The sequence below is a fragment of the Leuciscus leuciscus genome, assembly GCF_965113295.1.
Source record: "Leuciscus leuciscus genome assembly, chromosome: 11".
Lineage (NCBI taxonomy): Eukaryota > Metazoa > Chordata > Actinopteri > Cypriniformes > Leuciscidae > Leuciscus > Leuciscus leuciscus.
In genome coordinates, this window is record NC_138735.1 from 21,603,891 (window position 1) to 21,621,174 (window position 17,284).

At 35.1% G+C, this 17,284-nt stretch overlaps 1 protein-coding gene across 1 annotated transcript; it reads right to left on the minus strand.

Annotated features, from left to right (window-relative positions):
• Positions 1-1,300: 1,300 nt before the first annotated feature.
• On the minus strand, positions 1,301-17,010 carry pign (phosphatidylinositol glycan anchor biosynthesis, class N). The gene is made up of 29 exons (XM_082184576.1): positions 16,711-17,010; positions 16,239-16,490; positions 15,799-15,920; positions 15,620-15,718; positions 15,430-15,536; positions 14,191-14,315; positions 12,295-12,425; positions 11,952-12,071; positions 11,756-11,796; positions 11,613-11,672; positions 11,405-11,497; positions 11,272-11,327; positions 10,708-10,786; positions 10,432-10,614; positions 10,154-10,293; positions 7,410-7,509; positions 7,170-7,262; positions 6,987-7,078; positions 6,722-6,827; positions 4,777-4,885; positions 4,251-4,353; positions 3,763-3,865; positions 3,447-3,533; positions 3,313-3,368; positions 3,165-3,240; positions 2,985-3,058; positions 2,208-2,250; positions 2,057-2,109; positions 1,301-1,926 (listed from the first exon to the last, which is right to left on the minus strand). Exons 2-29 carry the CDS (start codon positions 16,463-16,465, stop codon positions 1,803-1,805), a joined length of 2,802 nt encoding a protein of 933 aa, XP_082040702.1. The 5' UTR covers positions 16,466-16,490; positions 16,711-17,010; the 3' UTR covers positions 1,301-1,802.
• Between the last annotated feature and the right edge of the window lie 274 nt (positions 17,011-17,284).

Here is a 17,284-nt window from a genome sequence, read left to right on the forward strand (position 1 = left end):
ACCTGAATTCACCCAAGAAAATGTATAGTTGAATGTGAATGATTATCACAGAGTATTTTTCATGTTTGGTATCATTTAAAATGTCTCAGTGCGACTGGTACAAATGTCTCATTTCCAAATAAGTAAAACAAAAGGTAATAAGGTTTTTAAGAGTATATGGATAACTGACACACAGGGAGGGGTTTGTTCTATATAATGAAATGCAGCAGGGAGTTCGAGGCCTTTACTGTACTTCAGATTGGTCCGTGAGGCTGAGAGAGAGATCTCTTAGCCTCACGTATTTCTTAATGTTGGGTATGCATCTCTTTTCTTTATTCCAGAGAATTTGATGTTTTGTATCGATTATCTTTGAATTGATTATGAACTTGGCGTGATACATTTACCTGACATAATAAATTGTTACATTTGATTATTCTAATTGACTTTGACATTATTTTCATTGAAGAGTTAAACAGAGTAGTCAAACATTCGCTCATAATTAATGATCCACAGATATCATTAAAACCTTTTCCTTTATGGAGTCAGATGAAATAACGAGAGAATACACATGATAATTGTGTTCCATTTAATCCAAAAATACTTTGCCTCGAGAAAAGACAGGTTAAGACCTTCCGCGCTGCTCGGATGCTCGAATGCCGGCTTTGGGCCGATCGAGCGCGAGCTTACATTAGTAAATAAAATTCTGTATATGTCATAATGTTAAATTAATGTAATGTATATAATGGCAGTTATGTTTAAACTACACCACTGCTCAAAAGTTTGGGGTCAGTAAGAATTTTTTTTTTTTTTACATCTCTTATGCTCAACAAGGTTGCATTTATAATACAGTAAAAAAAAATAATATATATATATATATATATTACAATTTAAAATAAATGCTTTCTATTTGTAATATTTTAAAAAATGTTATTCATTCCTGTGATGGCAAAACTGAATTTTCAGCACATCAAACTTAAAAAATAATTGTAATATACTGATTTGGTGCTACATTTCTTATTATTATCAATGTTGAAAACTGTTGTGCTGCTTAATATTTGTGTGGGAAACCTTAATAAAGGTTTTTTTATTCAGGATTCTTTAATCAACATGAAGATCAAAAGTACAGCATGTATTTAAAATATAAATATTTTTCTATTGATTTCTATTAAATTGAAATCAATTTAATCTGTCTTTTACCCTAAAATTCTTACTGACCCCAACATTTTGAAAAGTAATGTATATTTCCTATGTATTTTATTTGAACTTGGTGCTGACAAAGATCAAGGTCAGTGTTTTTGTGGATTTTATTTAAAACATGGCATGACACTTAATATAAAGGTTTATTGTAAATAAATAATTTTGCACATTTACACAAAAATATTAAAAATACAGTATTATAAAACTACACATTACCATAATACCATCTGAGAATTAGATCCCAGTTAAAATCAGCTGTCATATCAGTACAGTAACATTCCTCAACTTTGGCATAAATCATACAGTACATAATCAAGTACTTTCCCTTTAACCTGTGCCTGTCTTGAGGTGTTTTCCCCCCTAAAGTTTCATAACTAAAACACCTATAAATTAAATAAATGTATTAATAACAGATCACTTTTCTTATTAGTTATACCAAACAGAGTCTTTCTCTTACAGTTTAAAATGCAGAGTCATATATGTCTTAAGTAATATTGATGTTAAGAAATTCACAGAAACAGGAAGACCCAATGCTGAACATCAGTCATGTGACTGTGCAGTCGGATTTTTGTTTGTTTTTTGAACCTTGTAATCATTAGGAGGGAGGTCCAGGTGTAAGGTCATCATCACCTAAAGTGCATCTTTCGTTTCTGTCCAATGATGATTCTCTTGGAGGTTAAAATGTGCGTCATGACACTCAGCAACATGAGGAAGATGGTCATGGACATTACGATGACATAGTGACTAATACTGAAAAGCAGAAGAAATATTTTATCATATTTGTGCATTTACACACATGCAATGACAGACGCAAACCAAAAGTGAGCTTCTGTTTTACATAGTTAACAAGATGGAAGCTAAAACCATACAGTTAACCCACCTAGTTCCTATGTCAAGCCAGCTTCCATAATCTTTTACTAAGAAAAAGAAGTGCTGGTGAAAAAACAGAAATATTTAAATAAAATGGTTAATATAAAGAAGTATTTTATGCAATAATAAAATATTTAATTTATTCTCTATACTAAGCTTACCAGTGCCATCAAGTCTGAGATGACGAGCACAACGAGGAAAAGGCTAGAAAACAAATGCAAATTTTATGTGAACCTAAGAAAAATAATGTTATAAAACTTTGTATAAATACAAATATATATTTTGTTCTGCCAGTGCAGGAACATATGGAGCCCTGCACAATATATACCATGGCCACGACTTAAAAATACGTTCTCTCATTTTAGTAAACCGTGGCCATGCTGAACTAATTTGTTCCCTCGTTTTGATTAAACTAAAACAAGGGCACAAATTACCGTAGTACAACGTGGCCACGAAGATGTTCATGTTTTTCTTTCTTCAGTCGAAAAAACATTAAGGTTTTTGAGGAAAACCTTCTAGGACCATATAGTGGACTTCAATGGGGTACAACGGTTTGAAGGTCCAAATTGCAGTTTCAACGCAGCTTCAAAGGGCTCTACATGATCCCAGCCGAGGAATAAGGATCTTATCTAGCGAAACGATCTATAAATTTTTTATTTTTTTTTGGCACACTGGTGAGAAAAAAAATATGCAAAGTATACTTGCAGCCAGACTAATTTAGTATACTTCAAGTGTGTTCATTTTTTTGCATGTCCACAGGGCTCCATCCATTGTTAATTTGTTTATCAAATACACTTGATTCCAAAGTCCTGATGAACAAGGAAGCGTCTCCAAATATAGCTCATTCTATAAGAAGTGGTAGTCTGCAGCAAATGTGCACAAATAGAGAAAGACCTGCTGGTTTCCTGCTGTACTAATCATTAAGCAGTGCAACGTACCTTCGCGATGAGAGCTGCGTTGACACTTGAATGCTTTCGAATGTGCACATCACAATTATGAATGGAATTAAAACCTGAAAGAGGATGAAACAGTGAAAAGATAAATAAATCATACTAATAAATAAAAAATGTAAAAAAAGAGTATCAATTTGAAACTGCTGGTTGAGCAAGTGCCAATACCTTCCACATTAACAGGCCGCCCATGATGAACGGGTTGAAGACGGTCAGAAAGCAGTACACTGAGGCTGGATCAAAACTGTGAGGGTAGATCAAGGCATAATTATATTCAAGTCTATTTTATAACACTATTGTTCTTCAAGCAGCTTACCTGTTGATGGAGGCAATGTTACCGCAGCCGAAGAATGCAGTTATTATGAAAAACACCTGTTTAAACAGTTAAGGACTAAATATATCAGCAACCATAAAGACACAAATCAAATAGTCTGTAGTTCAAAAGGATGCAAAAAAGTAAGATCTCCGAATGTCATCCAGTCTCAGCTGCCTGATTTTGGTAATGTCAATATTTTCAGCAAAATCAATGCTGGAGAGCTGAGAAAACAGGAAACGGTACCATCAGTAAAGAGAAACAAAGCTGTACTACTCATGTGTTACACAAGTTTATAGAGAACAGACATTTATCCATGGAAGTGGTTAAGAAGACAAGATCAAGAAAACTATACACAGTGCAATAAGCTTCAACAACATTTTTGAGGCTATTTCTCAGAGGCTGAAGGGAAGCCCCTAAAGAATCCCCTGTTAGAGGAAGGGACAGCGTTACCTCAGTTCGAAATGAACTTTCCTGAGTGTTCATGGCTTCCTGCTCAATGTTGATCCATGCAAACATGAGCCATGACAGCACCGGAGGAAAAAGGGCCTCATACCTTCACAGAACACAAGCCAAAGAGCTATTAGAATAAGAGCTTTCAATTTAAAATGTTCATTTTCATTCTTTTTTAGACCCCTTTTTTTACCGACCCCAACCTTGTGAACGGTAGTGTATTTAATTCTTAATGAATTTAAATGATTATTTATTAGAATATATTGTCTGTAGTTGAACCCGCCTCAAACCAGACAGCTGCTGAATTGAAAACTTTTGCAACTTAACTGCTTACTGTAAGCACTATGTGGTTTCCTTTCAAATTCCATTGAGACAGACAACCTCAATAGAAGAATTTGACTAAATTTATCATGGACAGAACTTCTGTTAAAATTAGTGCTGACACATAAAAACTGCTGATAAGATAGCATTAGGTCCGTGGGTTTTACCCTGTGCTCAGAAGAAGGTAGACACACACCAAGGACATCAGGATACTCAGCAGTCTCTGAAAGAGCCTGGTTGAACTTAACAATGGTATCAAAAATGAGGAAACTAAAAAAAGAGTGTGAGAGAATAGGGGATGAAGTACAAACAGGATGGACGAAAAGAAGAAGTGCAATTCATTGGTTAAAGACTCATCACGGCTTATTTATAGTTGTCTATGCATATTAACAGGGGTAACATAAATAGATATTCAAGGGTTACTGACACATTTACTCACTTTCAAGTCGTTCCAAACCTGTATTACTTCCTTTCTTCTACACATAATATTTTACACATAATCATTGTATGGACAAAAATAAAAATAAACACTTTCTTGTAAACATTTTCTTTGTGTTCCAGAGAACAAAGAAAGTCATAGTGGTTTGAAAATGGAGTAAATGATGACAGAATTTTCATTTTTGGGTAAAGTACCCCTTTAATTCACTGAGTCTACATCAGTGATAGAGCATCATGGGAATGGAAATGACAAACCTAGTGTGAACCAGCTTACGAGCTGGTTGAAGAGCGGCAGGCCTTGCTTCACCTGCAGACTGGAGTGGGTGCTGGTCAGGGTATAAGCACACAGCACCACCTGCACCATCTGGAAATGCATGCAGATACGATCTAGATGGTTATAATATTTAGTACTCATAATGAAAGAGCAAGCGATGAGATCGTGGAAGTAAAATGGTACAAACAAAATTAATCACAGAGATAATCAGTAACAGGAAATGCAGTGTATACTATAACAGACACATTATACACAATCAATTGCAGTTAACATCTGCAAAATAGGTTGAACTTCTTTCATAGCCATTGAGAACAATAATGTTACTGGGGATCTTTTGTTTTGATTTCCATGTGCTTTTAGCTTTTGAATGGCTTTTTTTTTTTTTTTTTTTTTTACATTCTTATTAGCTTATTATTTCCTAATTGTATTGTGGCATATCTTGATAAGTCATTACTTCCTAGTGTATTTGCTGTACAGCCCTTGTGTCCTCCCTGTCTTTTGTTCAGTGCCTAGTTCTTTTTGTGAGACACCTGCCTTAATTTCCTAGTTCTCATATCACGTCCTGCATTTCTCCAGCTTGCCTGATCCTGCTCTTTACAGAACCTTACCCTGGATCACTATTTTTAAACACAGAGGATTGCGAATGAGGGAACTGCAGGGGGTCTGTGAGTTGATGAAAAGCTGATAAAAAAATTATCAAAACAATCAAAACTCACATTTTTTTATTTATTTTTTTTATATGTATATTACGGTGTGTTCACACTTGTAGTTCACTTTGCTTTTTTTGGTTCGGACCAACAACAACAACAAAAAAACTTCTAGTCCTGGTCTGCTTAGTGTTCACATTGGCATTTTTAACCAATACGGATACGTCCACAACTTGATTGGTCGGCTTTTATTATGTATATTTCGCAACAGAACTTACCGAACATACAAAACAATTCACTTGTTTTATGTGTGTAGCCTTGATGGTATTTTGACAAGCTGAGAACTCGTAAAGAGCTTATAAAATGTGTAAAGAAGTCAAAACAGTGGCAGGAATCCTTCTGTCACACACACAAAAGAAGATCTGCTGCGAGGAGAAGCGGTTCTGATGCCTGTACCGAACTGTGATGAGCAACATCGCGAGTATGGCTGCATCCGAAATCGCATACGTCCCTACTATATAGTAAACTAAAAACAGTATGTGACAAAAGAAGTATGTCCGAATTCACAGCACTCATTAAAGAATAAGCAAAAAGTACCCGGATGACCTACTTCTTCCGGCGAAATTCTGAAGAGTATGATGATCACAGGAGAGGATTTATGAATGGCAGTGAAGCGACACAACTGACACTGGTAGGTCACATGATAATGACTACATGGCGAATGTAGTATGTCCAGTTCACATTCATACTACATGTGCACACACTTTTTAAGCGGTTGTGAATTAACTTCACAAACGTATTCAAAATAAGTACCTACTCAAGAGGGTATGCGATTTCGGACGCAACCTATGACGAGAAAAAACAGGTATACTTGAGCATTCTGTCCTTTTTTAGGGTCGCATCTTGTGACATCATGTCCCTTTTTTGGTTCATTAACATGTGTTCGTATTTCATTCAAACCACAACAGAGTTCGTTTGGAAGTGGACTAAGACTGATCTTTTCAGCTGTCTTGGTCTGCTTGTTTGGTGCTCACAAGGGTTCGGTTGTCTGCGTTCAAACTTATACAAATGAACCGCACAAACAGAGCAATCGCACCAGGGCTCGTTTTAATCAAACCAAACATGTCAAGTGTGAACACACCCTTAATATGTTTATCTGCATGACAAAGTTAGGGAATCCCTCATCTCAAAATTTTGACCTCAAAAGTCTGCACCAAAATTTCTATGGTGAAAATGTCCTTGAACAGTGAAAAAGGATGAAAAGAAAGGAAAAAATGACCTGGAAGATGAACAGCTGACGATCCCTTCGGATCAGAGGAGAGCATCTCCATGATGAACAGAGGTATGAGGACAAGTTGAAGAGGGTCAGCACTCCAGCACAAATTCTGCAGTATAACACATCGAATTTAGAAGATGAACCTTTCTGATGTCATTTAGTATCACCCATAAGGGAGTACAAATGTGTTTAACAGTTTATAAGAAGAAAGATGATTGTGATTGTGTATGACAGCACTGGGATCAGTAAGTGAACAAAGAGTGCTCACACATAGTTAACGTTGGGTTCCCGTCCCACCACAGGCAACAGTGGAAACACGGCCAGAAAGAGACAGCTAAACATCCAGCTCAGTGACCTGAACTACAACAGCATAAAGAACAAAAACAAGACCTCAAAAACACACCTTTCATACCTCATATCAGAGGAGGCCTTAAGGTCACGGTCACCTTACCTTTGCTTTTGTATAGAGGCCAGAAACCATAGGCCACAGTGCCAGGACCACCAGGCCCAAGCTTAACATGGCCCGATAGAAAAAACTCATGACCTAAAAAACACCAGCAGATGGGAAATGAGAAGTGTAATAGTTAACACCTCTAATTTACAAGAGTGCTAAATAGTCCTATCACTAAAATAGCTAAAACACTGATAACAGTCTTCATCATGTCTAGCACAAAGTTAAGCAAGCACTTACTAGTAACTCTATTCCGAATGTAACCAGCAAAAAATATCCAAAGCATTTGCTGAGTGGTAATGAGGGGATCGATCGAATCAGACCAGAAAGAGTTTCAAATCTATGATAGAGAGAAAACACACAAACTCTAAAAATACAGTAGGGAAAAGAAATATACCTGGAATAATATTTTATTAATAATATGTGATTAATAAATGTCGATTTTCTAAACGGTCACTTTTTTAATGAAACATGTCCATTTTCCAATTGGACTTGGAGTGACCTTTTATTGTGGACAGCCTAAGGCACACCTGTGCAATAATCATGCTGTCTAATCAGCATCTTGATATGCAACACTTGATATGCAACACTATCCATCCACACAGGTGGATGGATTATCTCGGCAAAGGAGAAGTGCTCACTAACACAGATTTAGACAGATTTGTGAACAATCTTTGAGAGAAATAGGCCTTTTGTGTACATAGAAAAGTCTTAGATGTTGAGTTCAGCTCATGAAAAATGGGGGCAAAAACAAAACTTTTGCATTTATTATTTTGTTCAGTATATATCAACAATATTGGAACCTGTTACCTGTTACCAGTCAATAAAATGATTGCAGATACACACCACTCTCTAGGTCTGGGAACTAATTTACATTTATTATGATTCTTGTTTTTTTCACGAGCTCTGTCGCATTCCCTTTTGGCTGGCAGACTCTCCTCTGTTCGACGTTTGTTTAAAACGGGTGATTCCCCGGAGGTTGGAGATTCAGTATGCACCATGTAAACCTTTCTGGCTTGTTATGACAACTAACCTATGCCACTCTCACACCATACAGGCGTCAAAGTATTATTTACATATTATTTAATAGAATATCCATTTTTCGTACTGTAGATTATAGTTTTGTGATGGCTAACTTCACTTGTAGTGTTTTAAAAATGATCAATTTTAATGTTTTATGTTTTATTTCTTTAGACAAATTCTTAAAGGTGCATTAAGCAAGATTCTGAGTTTTTGCAGAACTATGCCACCTCTGGCGGCAAGTGAAACTGCAGCCAGAGATGTGCACGCTCATGGACCACACGCACACGCACGCTTGCACGAGCACAAGCTGTTCATAACCAAAGGAGCATCAGCCGCAAATCTTTTGTTTACAATCATAATGTCTTCAGAGGTAATAAAGTTATAAATCTGCAAGTCATTTTAAATATGTGAAAGGAAAGGCAATTGAGTAAATTACACACTTATGTGTGAGGGAAAAACGGGGGTAGTAGAAAACTTCCATCTATCTCCATGTTGAACTGTGTTATGTGTTTACTGTATCCACTTATGATTGTATTATTATGGAAACACGTTCATGAACAATATAAGTTGTTACTTTGTAAAAGCTCAAAGCACAGTCGGTCAAAAAAGTACACTCAATTGTCTCAAGGTAATAAACAATTAAATGGCACTATGACGTTACCATAAAAGCCAAACAGGCTAATCCGCCGAAGATTTGCGGGGGTTTAGCCTGTTTTATTGATCTGCTAAGTAGCATATTCCAATAGCAATACATCCTAATTAAGCAGTAATTTGCACAAAATTTGTGTCTAATTATCTAACTTAGGCTATATATCAGCATTTTATATCACACTCAAGATATTTGAACTGTTTTAATCGAATAGCAAATCATTAAACTACATGTAGTGCAGATTTATTTAGTAGATATTTTGCCAGGGCCAATATTACACACTGATGAACATTTATGTGAAATGTGTCAATACTTTTCAACTGCTGTCCCTGGGCAAGGTCACAGTAGTTCATAAGACAAAAGAAGGGTAACTATACACAACATCTATACACTTCCCTATGTTTACTCTCGTCTTATTCCGACGCCTGTCTGAGTCCAATTTTGCCCTTTTGGTTGCACTAGAGACAAGTTTTCTTTTTTTTATCTTGCGTGGAGTTTGCGTTGGTGTTTGAAATGAACTACAAGCAGGTCTCTTACAATCCATCTTCTACGGAGAATGCCGGCGAATACACAAACCTGCCAGACATAGCTATGTGAGCGTGCCGTGAACGCGCATGACGTCACGCCCAGTCTAAAATTCCGGCCCGAATCCCTCTTATTTATTTTACTTTACAGGATTATAGAGACAATCTCAGTGATCAGAGAAGGGCTCATTCAGCCCATCAGGCAATTGTTTAAGCATGTATGGGTTAGAAACCGGGTATTTTTAACATGAAAAGTTGCTTAATGCACCTTTAAAGACTTTTAATATCAGTAATTTATTGGTTATCAACCATAACATGAAAATAATTATTGGCCATAGTTTTAATAATGGGGTATTAGATATTTAATAATCCATGGCCATTTCTCCTATTGTTACATTTAGATTACCTTTGTTGTCCTCTAATGTTCAATTAAAGTTAAACTTTAAAAATGCTAACAATTTGATAACACTGTTAAATGTGATCTATAGCAAATCTCACAGATTAAACATTTTTCATTTTGTACATTATGATGTCTAAAATAAAAAAGAAACGCTTGTAGAATTTAAATGAATTATACATTTTTTATTTGATTAATTTGAGTTTAGTGATTTATTTTTTATTTATTTACATAAAATGTGTCTCACTTATCATAACATTTATTTATAATTATTGGCCTAACAATTATTTGCCAGTTTTAATGCTGGTAATAATAATTTGGGTCCTGAAGCAAAACCAGTTAAAAAACACTAATATGGTGAGTTCTAACAAAGCAGGGATAAGTAACTTACTCCCTCATGACGGAGTACCACACGGGCACAGGGAGCAAGCAGTAGATGTAGTAGGTCCAAGGACTCGACTGGACCAACAAGAACAGAGCCACGAGAAGACCTAAACAGAGAAATGCTTGGCCTAGATTTATTTCTGTTACCTAGAACACCACAAAAAACAAACAGGAGATGACTCACCTTCCACCTTTGAACACACTATGTTATACCAATAAACCACAAACCTTCATATAAGTAAATGATAATGATCTGCATGTTAAAATACAACAACTCTTGCTTACCATATGAGTGTTAGATGGTGGTTTACGTAGGCTGGCATGGGTCTTCAGGATGAACAAAACCACATATGAGGTCCAACCAATAAAACCCAGAACCACACTGCTACCCAGGAAGAACCGATCATATGTATGATAATATGACAAGCCTTCCATGGCCTGGGCTATGAGATCTTCACAATAACGGATCTGGAGGAAAAAACGGAGAGAGAGAGATATAGCAAAATGAAAAAGATAATCCACGAGTCAGTTTGGACATGACGACAACCAATCAACACTTACTGCTTCATTAAACTGGCCTCTCTGGATCAAATCCCTTGTCTGACGCACAAAATCCATCTGTTTAGAGTCAGTGAGAGACCTAGAAGCAAAAAGGAGAATCTCACATATTGATCTGACCTTGCCGGCTGTATACCAGAAAACTGCTCAGCCAATCAAATTCGAGGACTGAACATCGTCTTTGTCTAGTCGTAACATTAGTGAAGGTTTAAATTTAACATGGCTATTTACCCATCCTTACAGTAGGATGGGTAAATAGCCATGTTAAATTTAAACCTTTAAGGTTTTTTAATTGAATTTTACGTAAATTACTTTACTTGTTATGATTGGCTAGCCAGTTCACATGTGAAAACTAATAATATAGTTCATGTTGTCGTTTATCAGAAATGGCAATCATATAAATGTCCTCATGATTTTGACATTAATACCATGACAATTACTGAATTACCTATTTTTGGGTATGACAAATCAAGCCAAATGACAAATCAAGCCTTTTTATTTATAGAAAAAGCAAAAATAATCCAGTTTTTTAATTATATGTCTCCTTAAGCATTGCCTTTTACTCACTGGTAAGGTGTAAAGAGAAAGGATAGTGTTGTTTTTTTCTTCTGTGCCATTTTCACCTGATTAAATAAACACAAGATAGCTGATTATTTCAAATAAAAAAGGGAAGAATAAACCAAAATGTCCTGTACTTTACCCTGAACTGCTCCAAGATCTGAATAGCATTTGCATACATGCTCTCAGCCTTAAAGTGCTGGCTGTTATTCAGGTAATTCAGTGGTAAGACACCCTATAAAGCAACAAATGCTTCAGAAGATAACAAAACCACTGCATGCATATCTGTGTAGAAGTAAGCTGCTTTATGATTTATACTGGAGATCTGAAAGCTCTGAAATCATGCTCACCACCGAGTTCAGAGGAAAGGGAACTCCTATAAGAGATGACATTAGTGGAGCAATATCAGCCTAGAAAACCATAAAAAGATCAGATTAGCAATGTTTCAAACATTTATAGACATTTCAAAAGTAAATGAGACAGAAAAACTCACTTGATTGACATCCACTCTCTTGTATGTTTCTAGCCCCCATTCTGAAACAAAAGAAGGGTTAGAAGAAATATTGACTAAATCAATTCTGCTGTTTAATGATGCCTGAATCTCTATTAAATTATGTCTGAAAACTAATTTGCTTAGAAGAGGATGGAGACGGAGGGGGTGTTAGACAATCAAGGGCCATTAAACAAACCTTTTAAATAATTATCATCATATTTGTGAGAGCCCGGCTCCCGTTGTGCTGTCTGAACCCCAGCGCCCCATGCAACCAGTGGGGTCAGCGTCTCTGATGGGTGTCCCGCACCGTGAGATCCTATAAAACACATACTCAGTTACTGTAGTGTATCTGACTTGAACTTAATATAAATCAGGCAAAATCTAAAATAGCATTGATGTTATTTCAATCTTAAAAATATGACTTTGATCACAGGGATAAAAGTAAGTTATTAATCTTTTCTAATAAAGTTTCCTGTCACAGATTTTAACTGTTAAACATGTTTTAAAGTTACAAAGACTAGGTCAGAGAGATGTTTTACCCCAATTTGTCATGCCATGGTCAGACGTAAAAACATAAGCGGTTTTTCCATCATGCCCAAAAAAGTCGTCCATCACAGTGACAATTTCAGCGACACCAGCATCAACCAGGCCAATGTTCTCTAGATATTCCCTAAAAGCACAGAAATCCCAAACAAAATAGTACATGTGAGGCTTTAACAATGGTAGTAGCTCCACCTAATGGTAAAACTGATGTCCAGGTGATTTGATTATATGAATTTCCATATATAGGCAACTTGTAAATTACAGTTTAAGGTATCTCAACACATTAAACTACAATACAGTTTTTCTTGCACTTTTTACAACAAACATGGTTTGAAAGTGGCTTTACATAAGATAATCAAATAAAAACGCACTGCAATCACATTGCAATATTTTATGTGGTGAACAGTGTTGTGTGTAACGCGTTACAAAGTAACGCGTTACAGTAACGTAACTACTTTTTTGGGTAAAAAGTAGTGTAACGCGTTACTACAAAAAATTTGGTAACGAAACGTAGTTCCTTTTTCAATTCGGCGCAACGTTACTTTTCCCATGGATATGTTTGACAGCGACACTGCCTCAGCTGCGCGCTTGAGAGAAGAGAACTGTTGAGAACTGAAGAAAACGATTTAGTTTCATATTTATGTTTAAATTAAATTAAATAAAAAAATTGCGCAATATATCGGGAGACAAATGGAGTGTGGAGACATGATTTTGACCACTTTATTAAGTTTGTTTTTGTAGAAAACCTGTATTTAAAGTGAATTTCGTTTTGTATTAATTGTATCTTAATTTTAATCAATGTTTTATCAACCAGTTGGCTGAATTAAATAAGTAAATTAAAGAAAACTATTTAGTTTCATATTTATGTTTAAATAAAATAAATAAATAAATAATTTAATCTATGTTGATTATATGAAAAGTGAAAAGCGTGAGTAAGATCATAATTTTGTGCAATATATCGGGAGATAAATGGAGTGGGCAGACATGATTTAGACCACTTTATTAAGTTTGTTTTTGTAGAAAGACTTTCTTTAAAACGAATTTCGTTTTGTATTAATTGTATCTTAATTTTAATCAATGTTTTACCAACCAATTAATTGCCTGATTTTAATAAATAAGTAAATATGGCATGCAAAATAATCATGACGGCACCAGCGCGTGAACTGGAGCTCCTCTCCATACTGTAAATTAACCGAAACTCATAAGCTACTTGTCTCACAGACCTGAGAAATATATAGAAAGCTTGAATATGTGTACTTTTAAACAAAAAAAAAATAATTTTCTCTCAAAATCTCTTTTTTTTCTCCTACTCCCTTGATAGAGTGAGTCGTATGTCTGAAAACTAAGCTTATGTCTTCTATATCATTTTGTCCTATGTTATCAAGACGCGATTCGCACCGGTGTTAGAGAGCAGGGAAGCTTTATTGGCTGTTGCCGAAATTTAAAGTTCGGTGGATAGGGGAAGCGGAGCGGAGAGAAGTGGCGCGAGCACACGGCTCATCGCGGAGTGTCGCACTCTACCCCATGATGCAGAGCCGGCTGAGAATAAAAGTCGCCGCACACAGCAGCGCCAATGAGAAGGACTTTTTTTCTTTTGAAATTGATACTATTTTTTATAATAAAAAGCACAAAATAATTACCTGTTAGCCTATGTTATATGCTCCATTGTATAACTTTATGTCTACATATTTAGGAACAGATATTGGGTTCTGCCCAAAGTCAAGCAACATAAAAGTAACGTAAAAGTAACGAGTAACGTAAAAAGTTACTTTCCAAACGGGGTAACTAAGTAAAGTAACGGATTACTTTTTTTAAAAGTAACGAGTAACGAGCAAACACTACTTTTTAAAAGTAACTTCCCCAACACTGGTGGTGAAATACATTTTTCTTACTTTGACATGGGCCGGTGAGCATGGCCATTGGTGTCTAACCCCAAAAGATGAAGGAAAAACACATTCTGTTCTTCATGTAACTTATTCAGCAGAGTTTCATTGCTTTTGGCAACATTGAGAAAATCCTTAACAAAAAAGGAAACAAATAAGATAATTAACAATCATGTTCTCTTTTTCTTTATTACAAGTTGTCAGGGTCTTATTGCATTATTATATATGTTTTATATGTTTTAACATGTTTTTATATATATATATATATATATATATATATATATATATATATATATATATATATATATATATATATATATATATAAAGCTTTGCCATGACTGGAATAAATTAATTTTTTTTAATATATTAAATTAGAAAAAATTTATTGTAATAATATTTCACAGTTTGACTATTTTTACTTCTGTATAGCCTATATATATCAAATAAATGCAGCACCAAACTTTTGAACAGTAGTATGCTCAGCCAATCAAATTCGAGGACTGAACATCGAATAATGAATAATCAACATTTTAGTATATATATATATCCAATATGTTTGTATGTATGTATATCAGGGTTATTACAGTATTGTTAACTAAAACTAAAACTATTAAAAACATTTCTGTTAATAAAGCTGAAATTAAATAAAATATAAACATTTAATTTGATTTAAATAATTAAATTAGATTAAATAATTAAATAAGAAATGTTGCCTTGCCAATAAACTGAAATAAGTTGAAGTTGAAGACCTAAAATTATTAACTGGAAATCAATAAAAACTAAAACTGAAATAAAAATAAAAATAAATTAAACCTAAATAACAATATTTTTTAAACAATTAATGACAAAAGCACATAACAAAACTACTAAACATTAAACTAAACATGAAAACTACAAATGTAAAAATAAAAGCTAATTTAAAATATTAATGAAACAAATTAAAAACTAAAATAATGTGTGTGTGTGTATATATATATATATATATATGGATATATTATTATGATTACTATGAAGTCATAAAAAATGCATGCATAATAATTATTCAAGATTTAAATAAGATTTATACATTTTATTTAAAATACTTTAGATAAAGCATGTTTAAACAACTGTTTATGATTTTCCGAACAGCAGATTCTTAAATGCTGGGCAATGCTCTAATAAGTATAAAAGACTTGAAATAAGAATTGTGCGGGGTTTCTTCAAGTTTAGTTTCAAGCAACTGCATAAAAGCACATTAAGTATCCTACCTTCACTTCATCAAATACCCATGTATCAAGTCTGGAAGCATCAGTGGAGGCGAAATCCTCCCGTTCTGGAGGGTAAGTGTGAGTGTACACATGGTCTCCAGTGGCTCCTACAAAACATACATGCCAGTAAAGCTACCAAATAAGGTAATTAAACTCCCATATATATATACTCACAGGTGTGTGGATATACCTTTAGCAAACATTGGTAATATGTCAGGGCTGCCCCAACACCAGGTATGTCTGCTCTCATTAATAACAGAATCAAACTCCACTGGATTCTCCTTCCAGCCTGTAAGCACAGAGATGTGAGACACATTATTAAGTTTACACACATGCATGTTATACATAAACACATGTATGACTGCTTACCCTTGGCAACAGCACTAACGTCCTCATAAAAGCCGGCTAGTAGAGCTACGTGACCTGGCCGTGATTCCGTAGGGACTCGAGTGTGTGACACTCCCCATGTGCCGTGCTCTTCAATCACAGTCCTTATGACAGGGAACAATAGGAAGCACAAGTTAAATCTATTCATACACCATAAAGAACACAATGAACACATAAAACAATTATATTTAAGAGGTATAAACTGTATTTATTGTAATACAGCTGTTGAATGAGATTTATATTTTCACTAACATATACAGTATATACAGCAGGTATAAGTAATATTTTCTGAATCTTTCTATATGCAATAATGAAGGATGGTGAATTTTTTGACGAATAAGCATTAAATCACTAAAAAAAAGCGACTGAACTATTCTGGACCACATTGCTAAACAGGACAAAGATTAACCCATGGTCATCACCTTAGGTAAGGAGCCCTGCCTGTCCCATTGTTGTCTGGCTTAAAGAGACTGTCGGCTCTCAGACCATCTGCCACAAAGAGCACCAAGCGCTTGGCCGGAGGGGCCAGAGGGACACGTTGTGGTGTCATTCCATGGACAAGAGGGGACGTGAAGTAGATGTCAAATATTGAGAAAAAGAAGACTACATGGACAATGAGTCCCACAATGAAGAATGTCATCATCTTCATTTTGTCTGCTGTCAGACCTGTGGCACTGATTTGGAAAAAGGAAAGGAAGACAAGCGAAAAGTTGGACATTTGAAATACATTCTGTTATTTTCATAGTCTTTAGAAGTTTGCCATAAAGATTTTACACATTAACATGACTGTACATTCAAAAGGACTAAATGATCCATAGCCATCTCAAAAGTAGCCTAACATTTGCATTTTTCCTCCTAATCGGTTTAATAGTGTTGAACAAAAAATATTCTTACCTCTTTGCAAACTTCAGATTGAAACACAAACATAAAGTCGCTTTATCGAAGATGTAGAAATATATATCAGCACATCAGCTACTGTCAATGAAAGGACCCGGCAGAGCAGAGCATGAGTGACCATGAGTCTGAGACAACACATCCTCTAAACAAACCGCGTCATAATCTTGTTTTAATGTGCTATTATGTGTGTGGCGAGCAACTTGGCTATTGACCTGCTAAACCAAATAGTTTGTAAGCAGATTAACAGAGAACTTTTCTTTACTTCCTTGTACTGGTAACCTTTGAACTGGAAATCTGCGCAATGCATCTTGGGAAATGTAGTTTTTGCCCTGTGAGTCTCTCTCTCTCTCTCTCTCTCTCTCTCTCTCTCTTTAAGAATGCGATTTCAGATGACAAATGATAGAAAATGTCAATACATTGAAATGATATCAGTTATTTTCTGACTATAAAATGAATTTAAATGCATTTTATTATACTGACCTATTTTACGGAAGCCATCTAAAAACAATAATGTCTCTTTATCTTTACAGGAACATAAAATTAAAAAGTCAAATATGCTCTTTAAATTTTG